At 39.6% G+C, this 20,589-nt stretch overlaps 1 protein-coding gene across 1 annotated transcript in view; it reads right to left on the bottom strand.

The window, feature by feature from the left end:
• Window positions 1-20,589, bottom strand: part of Nlg1 (Neuroligin 1) — a 57,295-nt gene that overhangs the window by 20,524 nt on the left and 16,182 nt on the right. Inside the window, exons 5-8 of the mRNA XM_071584294.1 lie at window positions 10,537-10,890; window positions 8,961-9,197; window positions 5,702-5,862; window positions 379-494 (exon numbers count right to left, since the gene is read on the bottom strand). Of these exons, the coding sequence (XP_071440395.1) occupies window positions 379-494; window positions 5,702-5,862; window positions 8,961-9,197; window positions 10,537-10,890 (868 nt within the window). The remainder of the gene's footprint in view (window positions 1-378; window positions 495-5,701; window positions 5,863-8,960; window positions 9,198-10,536; window positions 10,891-20,589) is intronic.

Here is a 20,589-nt window from a genome sequence, read left to right on the forward strand (position 1 = left end):
ACTTTATTTCTACGCCGTCAAATAGTTAAATTATTACAAATATTTAACTAAAATACCCATCAGCAGCATTGGAGAAGAGTTCTTGATAGAACTATTTCTTACAAAGTTATACCAAACCATACATATATTTTGACCAAACAACCACCGTAAATTTTACAAAATTTAAAATATAACGTCATAAAATTAACAAAACTACATCAAAAAGGTGCTGGTAAACTGGCCTTCTTTCACTTTTGTCATAGGATGAACTTATTTTCGATGTTTAGAAAAAATTGACCAGCTGCCATTGGTGTTAAAGGCTTGCTGTCGCAGTAAGTTGCTTATTAACTTATAATACGAATATACTCATACACTACTGAAACAAATGAAATCACTTACCGAGGAGAAGGTACGTTTGGTTCACCGTGTCGTACTCCGGCCAATCTATTTGATACTGCAGCCATTCTCTCTTGCCTTGGGTGGAAAAAGTCTGCCGCCGCGGTGCGTTTGGGTTCCTCCATAACGGCGAAAAACAATTAAAAGCCCATTTCCTCCAAAGTTCATTTTAATGCCGCACTTTTACATAAAATTAACAAATGACTAAAGAACTCAGAATAAATGTCAGCAATACTTGTAGGTGAGTGAAAACACTTATAGTGTTACCTAGATTAAAGGTAATTTGATTTTAAGAGAACAAGTATTATCACTAAGAACTACTATCATCAAGTATAATTGTATAGAGTTCATTAAAGATCATTTACATTTTATTCATGAATCAAATTCATCCTGTTTCATATAGGATCGAAAAAACACTGCCAAGGAACGCATAAATTCTCTTTAACTAATTTTTCCGTGTTCTCCTGGCTCATATGCATGCATTGTTAAATACACGTATGGCTGATAATTCGTGTTTAGAGAGATTTTAGGTAAGCTTTGTTCAAGAATGTAAATATATTTTCTTTTAAATAATCAGTCAACTTTTAGGCCCAAATTTTGAATTGTTTATTTTGAAAATGACACTCATAACTAATAAATAACTTACAAAGGCAAGATATATATTCGTATTTCCATAATATTTGTAAATTTCCCATTATCCTGACGTAGTGTCCTCTTGTACCACTAGATCTGTGCTGGCGGAAGAAATAATAAGGTAAGGTCACCCATTCCATATAGGTCAAAGAATTAGTAATAGCAGTCCGTGCTGCGTCTGTTCCTCTTTGAGGCAGCCAAAAAGGCGTCTGACCCCAGAGTAGCGACCATTGAGCGATTGGCTGACGTTAAAAACAATACTAAGGAAAATAAGGAAAAACAATCACCTCAACTATTCATGCAAAGGCTTTAATGATGGAGAGTATAGAGACAATGATTCCTGGTAACTACCCAATTGGCCTTGCATCGTGTCCTGCAGTGGAGTAGGCACAACTTCCGCGGTCGTCAACTCACGAAATACAAGGTAAACGGAACGGTAGCAGCACAGAAGAAGCAAAAAAGTTGTGAACAATTAAAAACAGGAACTTGGAGCGTTAAGAGAATGCTGAGAAGAAAAACAAGAAAATTGAAGAATAAAAAGTGAGGGATTAAAAGAGGAAATATAGATGTTTTAGGGCTGTGCAAAGTTGTACAGAATTAAGGGAAAGAAAGTTACATAGCCAGTGGAGTTATATAGTGGGGTAACCGAGAGCAATCAAAAGGTTATTATTATATTGAATAAAAAATTTGGAAGAAACGTGGTCAACATAGATGAAGCAACGGTTAGAATATTGATAGTAGTTGAAATACAAGCAGAACGGTCGAACTTGATCATTGCTCTGGTGCACATGCCACCAAGAACGCGATCAATTAGAGAATTATATCGTAGGTGTTTCTGAAGGTAAACATTTTTTAGTGAAAGAAGATTTGATCGCAATAAAAGCCGAAGTAGTTAGATAACACCGAGCTGGGGGACAACGGATTAGAATGAAGGAAGAATCAGGAAAGAAAAATATTGAACTCTGCAGAAAACAAGGTTTAATGATCACCAAGAATTGGTTTAAATGGTTCACCAAGAATTGGTTTTATTGAGTGAAATTGCTATAATTTAGTAGGTTTTCAAATGGTAAAATACTTTCAATGCAACGACACTGTTATCTACCCAAAGGTGGGTTTTAATTAGTGATTGTGGAGCTCACTCTAAGCCCATAGGCCTGTGAAATTCACTCATCAGGGTAGAGAGCTTGATCCACTCCCTGTACCTTCCACGGTTTCCCGAGAAGTTCTCGTACCCGAAAAATCACCAAGCTCAGGTGTAGCTTAGGTTACCCAGGGAGTCATGCCCGAGAATCGAACTCGGGTCTCATGGTCAGTTAGTCCAACACTTTACCGCGCCAATATTCAATGTACATTTATGCATAAAATTTCTCACATATACATAAAATTCCTCAATTATCAAGCATTTTATTCACATCAATTTGTGGACCAACGCGATCGCTCTATTTCTCAAACTTTCTGTAGATAATGCAGTCATCCGTTGAAGCCTAATTTGACAATTAATTTTTACTAGAAGATCATTTATGAAGATTAAAAACCAAATTGTCCCTTTGTTTTGATTCTCAGTACATTTTTTGAGTGTCGTTGGCTATTTTCTCATCGCTTTTTAATAAGCGAGGTAACATTTTGTAACATTCATATCAATTTGATTTGATGATATTCCGTTAAGATGATTTGGCGGTTGGCGGCTCTTGAGTTAGAAATTTCTTCGACCGTTCTTTTCGAAAGAGTTGTTTCCTCCTCCTCAATAACCTCTTTAAATTCATCACGAATTCTTTGATATTCGGGATGCACTTATCTATTCAGAATTAATTTTTCAAAGGAGTGGAGACCTACAATACCTCCTTTTTTATATAGCCATTCTGTATTTTGTTTTCAAGCCCCTTTCATTGAGATCTCTCCCACTTTAGATACAGTTGAATCGTCGCTTATTTTCTGATGTACGTTAACTTTTCTGTTAATCCACGTCATTGGTCTCGATAGTATAACTTGGAGGATGTAGAAACAAGTAGGCCCCCTATCAACCCGCCTAATTTTTTTAACTTCTTATGCCTTCCCACCAACTACCGTGACCTCATCAGCCGACCATTGAATTCTTGGAAAATTCAAGCCCTCCGCTAAGGTTATGATCCTCGGGGCTTGCCGAGCCCTGACATTTCTGCTAATTGTATTGGGTGGAATTGCAATAACTTAGTAGTTATTCAGGTGTTAAAATTAAATATTCACATTTTTGCATCTATTTCTATCTCTCCATCAGTTTAAGTTGCTTTAATCATCACACAAGAAAGATAAATATTATTAAATAAAGAAAGATTTAAGGTTTAAGGGCACAAGCAGTTTCTTTCCTCAAAAGTAAAAATACCGATAAACCGCTTTTTCTCTATCTTTCAAAATTATTTTTTGATGTACTGATTAAAATACAACACATATATTAATTGACAAAATATACTTCAAATTTATTTGATTGCTTCTAACTTGAAATAATAAACAAAATATCTTGAAAGTAAACTAATTCCAAACTAGTAGGAATGGAACCTATTACGACTTTCATAAAACTTTTTGACAAGATAAATATAGTAATACTAATTGATTCTATAAAACCTATTTGATTTTATTTCATTTATGATAATTTATTAGTTCGCAATTAAGGTTAATTTTGTATACAAGGTATTATTAATGTTAAAAGGTAAATTTTAGACACCTTTTTCTCTGGAATTGGTTGGTAATTTGCGGAAATGGATTTCAAATAATTGATACTGTTCGATAGTCACACTGTCGAACAAGTCTCCATTAGTTTCTCTTGTAACTTTTAAGCATAAAAACATCCCAATTTGTTTGCTTAATTCCCATTCCAAATAAATTGATAGAAATATACGGGAGACAAATCCTACACGGTCATAATATTTTCATTACTAATCATTCGTTTGGCAATTAGCAAAATGGCCACATTTTTCAAAATCAGTTACCAATTAAGGTTGTAAACCTGAAATATATAATCCCATTTCAATGAGAAAAAATAGCAATAAGTAATAAGTAAACGCAAAAAAATGTCAGAGCTATTTTAAGACATGCCATGGAAATATGGGAAAAATGAAGAAGAGGAAAGCGAAAGCAATATAGGGGAAGAAGTCAAAGTGGGTTCGTGAGGGACACTCAGGATTTCTACCAAGTTAGTTTCCCCAAGTCCGGGGGCATTGTGAAGACTGGTGGCTTAAGGGAGGGTCGGTCTGTGGGAGGCGCAAGGGGGACGTGGAGTGGGGAAGTAGAGATGCGGGAAAGGCAGGCGCAAGCGATTTTGATTTCAACTGTAATCGGTCACGTACCAGATGGGGAGGCTTGGTGGCTTTGAATAGCTCCCTGCGAGGCGGGTTGGCGGCGGGAATGGCGGAACTAGGCTGGGCGGGGAGAAGCAAAGGGGAGGGAGGAAGAGGAAGTGGGTTGGAGTAACGACGGGAGAGAAAGTTGGTCGAGAGACCTCAAAAACCCTTTCCCTCACTTTCCGCGCCTTTAATCTCTCTCCATTTATCACTCCTTTAACCATGAGTCCGTGAGTTGACCGAACAAACGTACTGGTCCCCGACTCTATGGATATTTCGTCGACAGAAGTGACTTTGTTGGACTTGGGGGGGAAAAAAAAACCTGCAGCAAAATTAAAGCGAATCGTGGATCCCAACTTCCCCCTTGGATAACTGAAGGAAAGAGGGAGAGGCGTGGTGGATCCATAGAGTCAAGCGTCCCACCACCTCCTTTAATAAGGGGGAGAAACTGGCGACCGAGCTTAAGACACAGGAAAGCTGCCTAAGATTGCGTATTCTTAATCTTTATTACTTTGGCGTGATTCATATTGAAAACTAAACTTGGTCACCGCGGGGAAGCTAGTGTTGGGTAAACAGTTAATGTTCAAAATGAGTGATCAAATGTAGCAGAAATTAAAAGGGTTTTTAACTAATTAAGGTATTGCGTAATAGCTCAAATTATGACTCATCTTATTGGTATATATAATGTGAGCTATTAAAGCTTTTTCTAACTTAATCAATCAAATTAAAGTATATATTTTAGGTAAAAAACACGATATTTTTCAGTCTGGTATTGAGTTCTTGTTTGGCAGGCTGTCTGCATCAACATACACGTCTGTGATCATTAATGTTTGTGGCCCGCAAACTTATTTAGTTAACGTAGTATTATTCAGGTTTTTAATTTAGGTAATGGTTGAATTGGTTTTTTATATTATTATGCTACTATATAAATTCAAGGATTGCCTTACCCGAAGGAAAATTTTCTTAACAATTGAAGATATATGTACTTCAACGGTAATCGGATAGTACTCAAGTTGAATTATTTAAGCTGCCCAGGAAATACAATACAAATTTTTTGTTGAAGTTCATTCAAAGTTTTCTTTTCCCAAAGTTACAGTTTGATTCTAACATGCTTTTTAATTAATTTTTTCAGCAAATAACACGAGATAGATGAAAAGCCAGTAAGTAATAATCAAGAGTATTATCAAACCACTAAATTAGTCCTGAAAATAGCAATTGTACTTCCTGTAGGTTTTCTTTGTACGTAATAGTCTCAACTATATTTCATCACTAGTATTACGACCAGTTTCAACAAATATACCCTTTGATCTTATATTAGTAAATGGGATTTATTACAAAAGTTATTTGTAGCCTACATTTAAGGTTTCCCTGGGCCTTACCCGGTCTTAGCGAAGTTCGTCCAAAAGGTCATGACCGCCTCCGCAAAGAGAGTCTCCTGAGCATTGTACTTCTGCGGGAAGTGCGTTTGTATCTCTCCCCAGGTGTCCAGCGGTGCCCCAAATACGTAAGGCAACTCTTCTCCAGGGACGCTGCCAGGAGTCTGAAAAGATCCGATCCACGTAAACGCATACGTGCACGTAAACGGGTATCTCTTAAAAATAGTGATAAAATAAATACTATAAATATTATATAACAATACTCTTAAAAAAGTGATAAAGTAAATAAACTATACTTTGATTACATTAGTTTATATTGTACCAAAATGTCACATTTGGGTACAAATGCTTTAAAAGGTTTATAAGCCTTATATGGGTTAAGTATCACTAGTTTCTTGAAAATGGTGCGTATATTAAAAGCTTGCAGATCGAATGGAAGAGAAGAGACAATTATTGAGGCAATTACCACGATATTAATGGTATTAGTATAATTGAATATAGAAATAAAATAAGTATAAAGAGAAAGAGATAAAGAAAATAAAAATTAGTATATTGAACATAGAAAACGTAACTTAATTAAAAAAATTACGATAACTGCCACTGATTGCGAGGACTGGTGTCAATCACTCTGTGTTTTATATCATATGGAATTACGAATATTAATATTACGGCATTTCTTGCAAAACTTTGCCAAGCTGAATCTGATTGCTATTTCTGATTCGTTTTTTAAATTCAAATTGGTCAATCAGTATAATTTAGTACTTTTTTTTGTTTCAACAATCATTAGGTTAATCCAAGCTGGTTTCCGGGAATTACCGTCGCGTAGTTTAGTTGGTTGACAACTGTTTCGCCCCCAGTTCTGGAGGCGTCTTCAGGTCGAAGTGATGTACGTTGCGTTTTGGCCGCTATATATAGGAGACGCTGGCTGGCCGGGAGCTCTCTGATTAGCTCTTTCTTGACGGCGAGTGGGAATCACCCTTTTCCAAGTGGAGGTCAGGGTTTAGCCGTCCTCACGGTTGAAATTGTATGGATTTTTTATTATTTCCACCGCTTCTCTGATGAGTCGCGGAAAATATCGCCTTTCTCTTGTCAGCACTCTAGTCTGGTCGAACTTTATAGAGTGTCCAGGTTCCGACCACGCATGTTCGGCAATTGCCGAAAGTCGGAATTGTTTCTTATCTGTGGCTCTTTGGTGCTCCTTGGTCCTGCATCTGATGGACCTCCCTGTTTGACCGATATATGACTTCCCACACGTGCACTTTATCTCATATACACCTTCGTGCATAAGATCGGGGATTTTGTCCTTTGGCTTAGATATTATGTCGCTGATTTTTCTGGCTGTGGAGAACCTAGTGGTTATGTTATGCTTCCGTAGTAGCTTGCTTATCTTCTCAGCCGTTCCGGCGACATAGGGGATGGTAGCATATGCCGCTGGTTTTTCTTTTTCTGGTTTCTCCTCGTTCTGTTCCTTGGCCCGAATCGCCTCTTTCGTCAACTCCATTTCCTTTATGACGGTCTTTTTTCGGACCATGTGTTCTGGGTATCCATTTTTCCCCAGCGCAGAAACGAGGTATCTCTTTTCTGATGGGAGTGATTCGGCGTCGGAGATGGCGTAGGCGCGATGAACTAGTGTATTTACTAGCGAGCTCTTATGGGCGGGATGGTGGTGTGATCGCGCATCCAAGTACCGGTCGGTGTGGGTTTTCTCTCGGTATACGGCATGGCCAAGGCTGCCATCCGGTTTTTTGGTCACTAACACATCTAAGAAAGGGAGAACACCATTCTGCTCAGTTTCCATGGTAAATTTTATGGCAGGATGTTGCTGATTTAGGTGTTTCAGGAACAGCTCTAATTCTTCTTTCCCGTGTGGCCAGATGACAAAGGTATCATCGACATAGCGGATCCAAAGAGATGGTTTCTTCGGATAGGTCTCTATTGCCTTCTTCTCAAAATTCTCCATGAAAATGTCACCTACCACAGGAGAGAGTGGTGATCCCATGGTCGCACCTTCCTTCTGCTGAACTTCACCTTCCTTCTTTTCATCCATAACGGAATGTACATATACTAGTACATATACTATACATATAGTATTCGTAAAAATTTAACATAAAATTCGTAAACATATTAAAATTTTAAATTGCGCGATGAAGAAGCTCTCTAAAAAGTAAAAACTCCATTTAAAACCAATATTACATAGTAAAACCAATATCACATACATTGCAGAGTAGTCTCTATCATACGCAAACAATAAATAAGGTTTAATAATTTAAAAATAAATAAAGGACTTTTAGCGAATTCTTGATGCTCTCATTTTATTCATATTTCGTTTAATGTGGTTAATCATAAAATGAATTCCGGGTTTTACAAAACGAACAGGTTTCTTACAGCCTGTGAATGATACCTTTAAACGATATTAATCTTAAAGTGGCTAATTAGTAGTTCAAATATAAAAGGGGAGTCATGTGAAAATATTATTACATATGCATGAAGTACGTACGTATTCTTACATATATATGATGAATAGAGGGGAAAGAAGAAGGGAGAGAAATTAAATATGCTTTTGCAAATTTCGGAGACAGTCTAATATGAGGTAAAAGAATCACTAATGCTCGCTAACGCATTTCCGAGTTTAAGGACGCTTTGATGATGATGAAGCAATAAGTTTTCTAAATAAATATTCGGTGACCAAAAAGAAAGCAATACGCCAAAATACTCTAAATTAGAATTTATACATTTTTACATTTAAAATTTATAAATTACTGGATTAGAATTTATATCAATGGGAAAACGTATAGAATCATCAATGAGGCCAGAAATGTTACGATAGTTGACGAAAAAATAATTGCATAAATTATTTATTGACTATTTAGATATCTTTTAAGAAATTTCTGATTCTAACGTTATTTGTGTATACAACCGAACAAATAGCAGAAAAGGAATATTGAACACTACAGAATGGAATAAAATAAACATGAAAAACAATGACTATCAAAACAATTACTGCGCGACTTGTTATTCCACACGGATTACAATAATATTGACTATCAACGCGGCGTTGATTGCATGCATACATATCCATATATTTTAAGTACCATATTGGAGATGATGAAAACAAGTTTTGATTGGTTTGCAATAGTCGAAACCTTCCAGAAAACCATGATTCGCATTTTTATGTCTAAACTTTCAAGAAATTGAGGTGTTACACGTATCAAAGGAAAATAGAAGTAAATATGACGCTCAACGATAGTCATAGAGTACTCACCCCTGGATAGTCACCGAATTTCGTCCGATGAGAAAAAACATAAAAATAAGATTTCGGGTTGACGGCAGAATGGAAATCCGCCGTCTGTACCATCGGCGCCACGCTTCTTGCATCCCCCAGCAACTGAAGGAGAATGTCTCGGTGCTGCTCCGCGCGGGTGGCGTCCGAGGCGGCCAATCCTGAGTCCATGACCGAGCCAAACCCTGGGTCATAATGCTTGAGAATTGCGGCGAATACCTAATGATATTTGAACAGCATATTTATAACGCAAAAAAAAATTAATTTCAATGATGAAAAAAACATTGCTTGCCATTATTTGAAAATCGTGAACACAATGGGAAATATAGTAACAAAGGTAGCGTAATTTTACCAGCGCAAATTTTTCATCTCGTAGAATTATCACCATATGATATTTTTCAGTACGTGACGGAAACTCAATTTTATCTATTTCCTTTTTCAGCATCACAATATAATAGTCTTCAAAAAAACAGAATGCTTTATTTTATCGTATTTTTCTAAGAATTATTAGACGAAGAATCAGGGCACATGTATTGGTGTTCCCGAGTTACATACATTAAACACCTTACGAGGTTCTACCAAATTCTTAATAAGATTTTCCATTAATGTTAGAAAAAATCTGAAAAACAATTGTAGGATTCAAAAGTGGCAGTTTTATAGGGGTTGGCAGGCAGCTAAGTAATAAAAATAACCTTGGTTACAAAAGTTCCCCTACTTAAAAGGAACTCGTTTTCAAAATGTAATATGAAAGAAAAATTTGTTTTCGGATCTCTGTAAAAAAATGTACGCACTAACCCATTTTTCAAAATAAAGAATGTTATTTAAGAGTTTATGCTTATAAAAAATGAGATATGTACCTTGACACTCATTACAATTAATTTGAATTACAATCAATTGATATTCGAGAGGCTATGACATTCATTCTCAACAGCGTTTCTGGATGCCTGAAATAATGTACGCTATGACTTAGTTTAAGGGGCCACGATAAGCAAAGGAGCAGTTGCTTTTCCTATTTCTCCGAAGGGAAGACTTTGCGAAGGCAATAACTGTAGATCTCACTTCAAGTAAAAAAATGCAGACAGAAATAAGATATTTATAAGAATAGCTATGACCCAAAAAATGATAAATATTAAACGTAATAATGGTGAAGAGTCAACCAGAGGCAATCTGTTAGCACACATTAAAAACGGCCAAAAACAAAGTTTCCAGTCAACAGGGTAGTTGAAATGCTTAAAGAAACAACAATACAAAGTAATGCGTTAAACCTACCTTACATTACACTTGTCAGCCACCACAATTTGAAACCAAACACCACTGCCATCGAATTTTTCATGAAGTGTAAAACATCGTCATTGATAATGTATTGGCAAGAAATTTTAAGTAAATCTACGTGTACGAGTATCTAAGAGATTCAGTTCCTCCACGTTATATATTTTCGAAACCAGGAAATGTCTTATTTCAATAATTTAGATTACTGAGGGTCTCTTCGTTTTAATGTACTCCATAGCAGAATAAAACTACACATAACTTCCAGAATCTAAGAGAGGGAGATGCTCACCTGATCAGGTGCTATTTCGTATCTGGCTCGGACGTATTTCTTGATCTTGTCGTCTCGCTCCCTCTGCAGGAGACCGTGGGCGAGGGCTGCGGCGCTGAGGGAGTGGTGGGCCTCCCGCTGGGTAGTACCCAGCAGGAGGTCGTAGCGAGAGAAGAGGTCCCGGTACACGCCCATCAACTTCATCGGCTCGTTTGGAACTACGCTCCCGTCCACGACGGGCCCGAAAGGAGGATCGTAGCGGGACGATGATCCGCCGACCCGAACTCTCATGAGCTCGGCGAGCCGCTTACGACGCAGGCAAGCGGCCAACTCATCGTCCCTCTCCCTCAACGGACAGTTGAGAGCCTCCGCGACCTGCGGGGAAAGCGTTTATCCAACTCAGCGGTAAATGTTGCAAACGTGGAGTCATGGGAAATTTTAATAAGAGATGAAGGGAGATTTCGTATTAACCAGTTTCAAAAATTTTCTTCGGTCAAGGCAGCCAATATTTCTGTAAACGTGACCTAGAGATGTGGATACGTATGCTACTTATTGCGACACAGGGAGAGTTTTACTAATTAGGAAATGTTAAATAAGACATTAATACCAGGTTCAGGATAAATGATCAAATATAACCGAGTATTGTTACCAAAGAGTTTATTAAACAATATTTTCAAAATCAATGTTTTCATTAGTTAAAGCAGTTTTCCTCAGAATATAATTCTGTTACTAGAATGTTTTTCTGAATTTCCTTCATTTATTTACCAAACATCATATACATATGTTTACATATATATATATATATATATATATATATATATATATATATATATATATATATATATATATATATATATATATATATATATATACATATATGTATAATATATACATATATATTATATATATATATATATATATATATATATATATATATATATATATATATATATATACATATATGTATAATATATACATATATATTATATATATATATATATATATAGAATACGGATAGAATACTACTAGTGGAGATAAAAGCAGAACCGACGAACTTAGTTATTATCCAGGTATACATGCCACCGAGCAACCATAAGGAAGAAGAGGTCGATAGGATATACGATCAGTTAGGTGACATGATTGCATGTGTTCCTGCAGGGAAACATTTGATAGTGATGGGGGATTGGAATGCGACAGTAGGCGAAGGAAGAGATGGTGATGAGGTGGGGGACTACGGTTTAGGCACGAGGAATGACCGCGGGGAGAAAGCAGTTGAGTTCTGCAGGAGACAGGGCTTAGTTATCACCAACACTTGGTTCAGACACCACAAAAGACGCAGGTATACATGGAAAATGCCAGGCGACTCAGGAAGATATCAGCTGGACTATATCCTGGTTAGACACAGGTTTAGGAACAGTGTGATAAATTCCCACAGCTTCCCGGGAGCGGATGCGGACTCAGACCACAATTTAGTTGTTATGAAATGTAGCGTACGTTTTAAAAAGATAAGGCAGGGGCGGCGAGTTAGAAAATGGAATGTAGAAGCATTAAATGGGTTGAAAAGAAAGGAATACAAACAGGCGGTAGAGAAAATCATGGAGGACGGTAAAGAGCTAAGTACTATTGAAGAAAAATGGGAATGTATCAAAAAAGGGTTGTCTAAAGCGGCAAAAGACACTATTGGAACCGTTAACGCTAAAAGGATTCGTAAACCATGGATCACGGATGAGATGATTACAAAGATGGATGAGGGGCGAAAATGGAAGAATATAAATACAGAATTAGGCAAAATGAAGTACAAAGAATTGAACAATAAATTGAGGCGGGCAACAAATAAAGCAAAGGAAGCATGGTGGAAGACGCAGTGCGAGAATATGGAAAGTCTGCAGAGGAAGGGGGAAATCGGTGCGCTCTACAGCATAGTTAAATCTTTATCGGGAAGTAAGAAAGGGAGATCAACGATAGCAGTTAGAGATAAGGCCGGTAAGGTAATAGTTGACGTAGGAAAGATCCAAGAGAGATGGAAGGAATATGTAGAAGAACTGTACAGTAAAGAGCTTAGACCAACAAAGTTAGATATTGAAAAAGAAAATGACGTAGAGGAAGATAGCTTAGGTCCAGGCATACTAGACAATGAGATAGAAAGGGCATTAAGGGAGATGAAACTAAATAAGGCCGTGGGGGTAGATAACATTCCCGTGGAACTTTTGAAATGCTTGGGAAAATATGGGAGGAAGAGGCTATATGGGCTGATCCGTAGTATTTATGAGGATGGAATCTGGCCGGAAGACTTTGTGAGATTAGTTTTAGTTCCTATTCCGAAAAAGGTAAAGGCCACGTCATGTGAGGACTATAGGACAATTAGTTTGATATCCCACGCAGCTAAGGTTGTTCTCAGGATCATAAACCAAAGGATAGAGAGTAGGGCAAATGATTACTTAGGGGATGATCAGTTTGGGTTTAGGAAGGGGAGAGGTACGCTTGATGCCATTGCAGTAATGAGATTATTAATCGAAAGGAATATAGAACACAACCAGGAGGTATTTGCCTGTTTCGTAGATTTCGAAAAAGCGTTTGATAGAGTAAATTGGGAAAAACTAATGAGTATATTGCAGAAAATAGGAATAGATTGGAGGGAAAGGAGGCTAATCCGCAACCTGTACATGTCTCAGACTGCTCAGGTGAGGGTGGGAAACGGGGAGTCAAGATGGGCAGTGTTAGGAAGGGGTGTAAGGCAGGGTTGCCCATTATCACCGTTGCTGTTCAACCTGTATGCAGAAGAAATGATCAAAGAGGCATGGGATGAACTCGAGGTAGGAATGAAAGTGGGCGGGGAATTCGTAAAATCAGTTAGGTTTGCTGATGACCAAGCTTTAGTTTGTCAGTCAGCCAAGGGGCTGCAAGCATTGCTTAGTGAATTGGAAATTCAGTGCGACAGGTATGGGATGAGAATCAATATTAATAAAACAAAGGTTATGCGATTTTCTAGAAAGAAAAAGGCCAAGTTTAACATTAAAATAGGAGGGCAAAAGCTAGAGCAGGTAGAACAGTTTACGTATCTCGGTAGTGTTTTGGACCAACACGGTCAAAGTAGTAGGGACGTAAGGAGAAGAATTGCGCTAGGCAAAGAGGCTTTCACAAGGAGGAGGGAGTTGATGACAGGGACTTTGAGTAAGGATGTTAAGAAAAGACTCGTAAAAACTTTGATATGGAGCGTAGCTATGTACGGAGCGGAAACGTGGTCATTGAAGCAGGAGGATAGACGTAGATTGGAGGCTTTTGAAATGTGGGTGTGGAGAAGAATGGAGAAGGTGAAATGGACAGAGAAGAAAACAAATGAGGAAGTTCTTGGTATGGTGGGCGAAGAGAGTGGTTTGTTGGGAGCAATCCTATGGAGGCAGGAAAAGTGGATGAAGGGGGTGTTGACCGGCAGTGGGATGTTGAAGACTGTGATAGAGGGTAGAATGTTGGGCAAAAGAGGAAAGGGAAGGAACAGGATAGGGTTGTTTGACGGGATGAAGGGAGGAAGAAAGTACTCAGAGATGAAGAGGGACCTGATATAGAGTAGGATGATTGATTTTGTGTTTTGTTAGGAGTAATAAAATATTTGTTTGGTAGTTGTGTCCGTCCAAAAACCTACCTTAACCGGTAGATTACTTTAAAAAAAAAAAAAAATATATATATATATATATATATATATATATATATATATATATATATATATATATATATATATATATACTCATATATACAGAAACAGATATAAGGAAAAGGGATTGGAACACATATAAAGGACGAACACAAAAGAGGTGGGGAAGGCGGAATCGAACGGATCACAAGAGTAAAAATATCTCCTCAACCGGGACTCGAACACCGGATCTTTCCACTTGCCGGGCGGATGCTCTTAACCACTTGAGCTATCGAGGATAGTCAATTTACCCTGAGATCCGTGGGTATAATATGTCGCCAAGCGCCCCGATTCTTTCAGCCAAGAGATGGCGTCAGGGGGCTGTTTCACCCACCAAAGGAGAAATAGACAATACACAAGGAAAGGAAAGGACAGTGGGTTAGAATTCATACAACATCATACAGGAAAGGAACAGTGCGTTTCGTGGCACGCATAGCCAGAAGAAAGAGATGAGCCACATTGGCCAAATACACATTCAAACACGAAATCCCGCCAAACAGCGAATAAATACTCATATATACAGAAACAGATATAAGGAAAAGGGATGGGAACACATATAAAGGACGAACACAATAGAGGTGGGGAAGGCGGAATCGAACGGATCACAAGAGTAAAAATATCTCCTCAACCGGGACTCGAACACCGGATCTTTCCACTTGCCGGGCGGATGCTCTTAACCACTTGAGCTATCGAGGATAGTCAATTTACCCTGAGATCCGTGGGTATAATATGTCGCCAAGCGCCCCGATTCTTTCAGCCAAGAGATGGCGTCAGGGGGCTGTTTCACCCACCAAAGGAGAAATAGACAATACACAAGGAAAGGAAAGGACAGTGGGTTAGAATTCATACAACATCATACAGGAAAGGAACAGTGCGTTTCCTGGCACGCATAGCCAGAAGAAAGAGATGAGCCACATTGGCCAAATACACATTCAAACACGAAATCCCGCCAAACAGCGAATAAATACTCATATATACAGAAACAGATATAAGGAAAAGGGATGGGAACACATATAAAGGACGAACACAATAGAGGTGGGGAAGGCGGAATCGAACGGATCACAAGAGTAAAAATATCTCCTCAACCGGGACTCGAACACCGGATCTTTCCACTTGCCGGGCGGATGCTCTTAACCACTTGAGCTATCGAGGATAGTCAATTTACCCTGAGATCCGTGGGTCTAATAATTCGCCAAGCGCCCCGATTCTTTCAGCCAAGAGATGGCGTCAGGGGGCTGTTTCACCCACCAAAGGAGAAATAGACAATACACAAGGAAAGGAAAGGACAGTGGGTTAGAATTCATACAACATCATACAGGAAAGGAACAGTGCGTTTCGTGGCACGCATAGCCAGAAGAAGATATTTTTACTCTTGTGATCCGTTCGATTCCGCCTTCCCCACCTCTATTGTGTTCGTCCTTTATATGTGTTCCTATCCCTTTTCCTTATATCTGTTTCTGTATATATGAGTATTTATTCGCCGTTTGGCGGGATTTCGTGTTTGAATGTGTATTTGGCCAATGTGGCTCATCTCTTTCTTCTGGCTATGCGTGCCACGAAACGCACTGTTCCTTTCCTGTATGATGTTGTATGAATTCTAACCCACTGTCCTTTCCTTTCCTTGTGTATTGTCTATTTCTCCTTTGGTGGGTGAAACAGCCCCCTGACGCCATCTCTTGGCTGAAAGAATCGGGGCGCTTGGCGACATATTAGACCCACGGATCTCAGGGTAAATTGACTATCCTCGATAGCTCAAGTGGTTAAGAGCATCCGCCCGGCAAGTGGAAAGATCCGGTGTTCGAGTCCCGGTTGAGGAGATATTTTTACTCTTGTGATCCGTTCGATTCCGCCTTCCCCACCTCTATTGTGTTCGTCCTTTATATGTGTTCCCATCCCTTTTCCTTATATCTGTTTCTGTATATATGAGTATTTATTCGCCGTTTGGCGGGATTTCGTGTTTGAATGTGTATTTGGCCAATGTGGCTCATCTCTTTCTTCTGGCTATGCGTGCCACGAAACGCACTGTTCCTTTCCTGTATGATGTTGTATGAATTCTAACCCACTGTCCTTTCCTTTCCTTGTGTATTGTCTATTTCTCCTTTGGTGGGTGAAACAGCCCCCTGACGCCATCTCTTGGCTGAAAGAATCGGGGCGCTTGGCGACATATTAGACCCACGGATCTCAGGGTAAATTGACTATCCTCGATAGCTCAAGTGGTTAAGAGCATCCGCCCGGCAAGTGGAAAGATCCGGTGTTCGAGTCCCGGTTGAGGAGATATTTTTACCCTTGTGATCCGTTCGATTCCGCCTTCCCCACCTCTATTGTGTTCGTCCTTTATATGTGTTCCTATCCCTTTTCCTTATATCTGTTTCTGTATATATGAGTATTTATTCGCCGTTTGGCGGGATTTCGTGTTTGAATGTGTATTTGGCCAATGTGGCTCATCTCTTTCTTCTGGCTATGCGTGCCACGAAACGCACTGTTCCTTTCCTGTATGATGTTGTATGAATTCTAACCCACTGTCCTTTCCTTTCCTTGTGTATTGTCTATTTCTCCTTTGGTGGGTGAAACAGCCCCCTGACGCCATCTCTTGGCTGAAAGAATCGGGGCGCTTGGCGACATATTATACCCACGGATCTCAGGGTAAATTGACTATCCTCGATAGCTCAAGTGGTTAAGAGCATCCGCCCGGCAAGTGGAAAGATCCGGTGTTCGAGTCCCGGTTGAGGAGATATTTTTACTCTTGTGATCCGTTCGATTCCGCCTTCCCCACCTCTATTGTGTTCGTCCTTTATATGTGTTCCTATCCCTTTTCCTTATATCTGTTTCTGTATATATGAGTATTTATTCGCCGTTTGGCGGGATTTCGTGTTTGAATGTGTATATATATATATATATATATATATATATATATATATATATATATATATATATATATATATATATATATATATATATATATATATATATATATATATATATATATATATATATATATATATATATATATATGTCCCTCCCCGGACTACAACCTTGACGTGGTGGAAGGGCTTGTGCGTTCCGATGACCCCTAGAGCTGTGCTGGCGGGAGTAATAATTATTGCTCCTGGTAGGGTCACCCATGCCAGATAGGTCGAAGGTTAGGAGCCAGACGAAAGGTAGTCCACGCAGCGTCTGTTCCTCAGTGAGGCGGCTGCAATGGCGTCTGACCCCAGTGGGGCGGCCAGTAAGTGAAGATGTCACGTTAAAAACACTATTGAGGAAGGCAACGGGAAACCACCTCAATTATCATTCCCAAGAAAAATATGATGGACAATAGAGATATTTTGAGTCCTGGCAACCACGGGGCTCGGCCCAATCGGCCGTGTGTCGTGCCCGGCAGCGGGGGAGGCAAGGCTTCCGCGGTCGTCATCCCACGAAACCCTTGCAAGGGAAAACCAAAAGCAGCAGGACAGAAAACGCAGGAGAGGAAGACAAAATTAGTTAGAATAGGAACGTGGAATGTTGGGACAATGATGAGGACAGGGAAATTGGAGAATGTTAAGCGAGAGATGGAAAGGGGAAATATAGATATTTTAGGTCTATGCGAGGTGAGATGGAAAGATAGCGGGGATTACTGGAGTGATAAGTATAGAATAATACACAGCGGTGGGGACGAGAGCCAACGAGGGGTTGCCATAGTATTAAATGAAGAGGTAGGAAGAAGCGTAGTCAAAATAGAGCAGGTAACGGATAGAATACTACTAGTGGAGATAAAAGCAGAGCCGACGAACTTAGTTATTTTTCAGGTATACATGCCACCGAGCAACCATAAGGAAGAAGAGGTCGATAAGATATACGATCAGTTAGAGGACATGATCGCGTGTGTTCCTGCAGGGAAACATTTGATAGTGATGGGGGATTGGAATGCGACGGTAGGCGAAGGAAGAGATGGTGATGAGGTGGGCGACTACGGTTTAGGCACGAGGAATGACCGCGGGGAGAAAGCAGTTGAGTTCTGCAGGAGACAGGGGTTAGTCGTCACCAACACTTGGTTTAGACACCACAAAAGACGCAGGTATACATGGAAAATGCTAGGTGACTCAGGAAGATATCAGCTAGATTATATCCTGGTTAGACACAGGGTTAGGAACAGTGTGATAAATTCTCACAGCTTCCCGGGAGCGGATGCAAACTCAGACCACAATTTAGTTGTTATGAAATGTAGCGTACGTTTCAAAAAGATAAGGCAGGGGCGGCGAATTAGAAAATGGAATGTAGAAGCATTAAATGGGTTAAAAGGAAGGAATACAAACAGGCGGTAGAGAAAATCATGGAGGATGGTAAAGGGCTTATAACTATCGAAAAAAAATGGGAAATGATCAAAAAAGGGTTGTCTAAAGCCGCAAAAGACACTATTGGAACCGTTAACGCTAAAAGGACTAGGAAACCATGGATCACGGATGAGGTTATTACAAAGATGGATGAGCGGCGAAAATGGAAGAATATAAATACAGAATTAGGCAAAATGAAGTACAAAGAATTGAACAATAAATTGAGGCGGGCAACAAATAAGGCAAAAGACGCATGGTGGAAGACGCAGTGCGAGGATATGGAAAGTCTCCAGAGGAAGGGTGAAATCGGTGCGCTGTACAGAAAAGTTAAATAGTTATCGGGAAGTAATAAAGGAAGAGCTATGCTAACAGTTAGAGATAAGGCGGGTAAGGTAATAGTTGACGCAGGAAAGATCCAAGAGAGATGGAAGGAGTACATAGAAGAACTGTATAGTAAAGAACTCAGACCAACAAAGTTAGACATTGAAAAAGAAAATGACGTTGAGGAAGATAGATTAGGTCCAGGCATACTAGACAATGAGATAGAAAGGGTATTAAGGGAGATGAAACTAAATAAGGCCGTGGGGGTAGATAACATTCCCGTGGAACTTTTAAAATGCTTAGGAAAATGTGGGAGGAAGAGGCTATATGGGCTGATCCGTAGCATTTATGAGGAGGGAATCTGGCCGGAAGACTTTGTGAGAGCAGTTTTAGTTCCGATTCCGAAAAAGGTAAAGGCCACGTCATGTGAGGACTATAGGATAATTAGTTTGATATCCCACGAAGCTAAAGTTGTTCTCAGGATCATAAACAAAAGGATAGAGAGTAGGGCAAATGATTACTTAGGGGATGATCAGTTTGGGTTTAGGAAGGGGAGAGGTACGCGTGATGCCATTGCAGTAATGAGATTATTAATCGAGAGGAATATAGAGCACACCCAGCAGGTATTTGCCTGTTTCGTAGATTTCGAAAAAGCGTTTGATAGAGTGAATTGGGAAAAACTAATGAGTATATTGCAGAAAATAGGAATCGATTAGAGGGAAAGGAGGCTAATCCGCAACCTGTACATGTCTCAGACTGCTCAGGTGCGGGTGGGAAACGGGGAGTCAGGATGGGCAGTGTCAGGAAGGGGTGTAAGGCAGGGTTGCCCATTATCACCGTTGCTGTTCAACCTGTATGCAGAGGAAATGATCAAAGAGGCATGGGAAGAACTAGAGGTAGGAATGAAAGTGGGCGGGGAATTGGTAAAATCAGTTAGGTTTGCTGATGACCAAGCTTTAGTTTGTCAGTCAGCCAAGGGGCTGCAAGCATTGCTGAGTGAATTGGAAATTCAGTGCGACAGGTATGGGATGAGAATCAACATTAATAAAACAAAGGTTATGCGATTTTCTAGAAAGAAAAAGGGCAAGCTTAACATTAAAATAGGAGGGCAAAAACTAGAGCAGGTAGAACAGTTTACGTATCTCGGTAGTGTTTTGGACCAACACGGTCAAAGTAGTAGGGACGTAAGGAGAAGAATTGCGCTAGGCAAAGAGGCTTTCACGAGGAGGAGGGAGTTGATGACGGGGACTTTGAGTAAAGATGTTAAGAAAAGACTCGTAAAAACTTTGATATGGAGCGTAGCTATGTACGGCGCGGAAACGTGGTCATTGAAGCAGGAGGATAGACGTAGACTGGAGGCTTTTGAAATGTGGGTGTGGAGAAGAATGGAGAAGGTGAAATGGACAGAGAAGAAAACAATTGACGAAGTACTTGGTATGGTGTGCGAAGAGAGGGGTTTGTTGGGAGCAATCCTATGGAGGCAGGAAAAGTGGATGAAGGGGGTGTTGACCGGCAGTGGGATGTTGAAGACTGTGATAGAGGGTAGAATGTTGGGCAAAAGAGGAAAGGGAAGGAACAGGATAGGGATGTTGGACGGGATGAAGGGCGGAAGAAAGTACTCAGAGATGAAGAGGGACCTGGTGTAGAGTAGAATTTAGGGTTGTGTTTTGTTAGTAGTCACAAAATATTTGTTTGGTAGTTGTGTCCATCGAAAAACCTACCTTAACCGGTAGATTACCTTAAAAAAAAATA

Source organism: Hetaerina americana, unplaced genomic scaffold (genome assembly GCF_022747635.1).
Source record: "Hetaerina americana unplaced genomic scaffold, ioHetAmer1.1.p SCAF_17, whole genome shotgun sequence".
Classification (NCBI taxonomy): Eukaryota; Metazoa; Arthropoda; class Insecta; order Odonata; family Calopterygidae; genus Hetaerina; species Hetaerina americana.